Source organism: Morone saxatilis, unplaced genomic scaffold (genome assembly GCF_004916995.1).
Source record: "Morone saxatilis isolate NCDOM2014 unplaced genomic scaffold, NCSU_SB_2.0 Contig10, whole genome shotgun sequence".
Taxonomy (NCBI): Eukaryota; Metazoa; Chordata; class Actinopteri; family Moronidae; genus Morone; species Morone saxatilis.
The window spans coordinates 18850609-18850904 of record NW_023339652.1 but is presented as its reverse complement, the minus strand read 5'-3'; the positions used below and the strand labels follow the sequence as shown (position 1 = coordinate 18850904).

General features: G+C 48.0%; 1 protein-coding gene across 1 annotated transcript in view; it reads right to left on the bottom strand.

The window, feature by feature from the left end:
• The window catches only part of irak3 (interleukin-1 receptor-associated kinase 3), a 10129-nt gene that overhangs the window by 7645 nt on the left and 2188 nt on the right, over positions 1–296 (bottom strand). The window contains exon 2 of the mRNA XM_035675042.1: positions 18–206. Within this exon, the coding sequence (XP_035530935.1) occupies positions 18–206 (189 nt within the window). The remainder of the gene's footprint in view (positions 1–17; positions 207–296) is intronic.

The window sequence follows — 296 nt, the reverse complement described above, 5'->3', positions numbered from 1 at the left end:
AATTGTTTATAACTGACCTTGAGCTTGACTCTGGAAAAGCTGCAGGGCCCTGTGGTGGCCCATGTCCTGCAGGATTTTGAGCAGGTCCTGCACTCTTGAATTCTGCTGGGCCCAGGACCACAGCAGCTCCCTAGTAGGACTCTGACCTGCTGCATCTATGCGTTCCAACATGCGAAGTTCTAACAAGCTGGGGACAATCCGAACAGCTGGAGGCCAAGAAAGATTGTTGACATAAACAAATTTCAAATCAAGCTTACTTTTTTTGTACCCAGAACACACCTTACACACTGGACCTT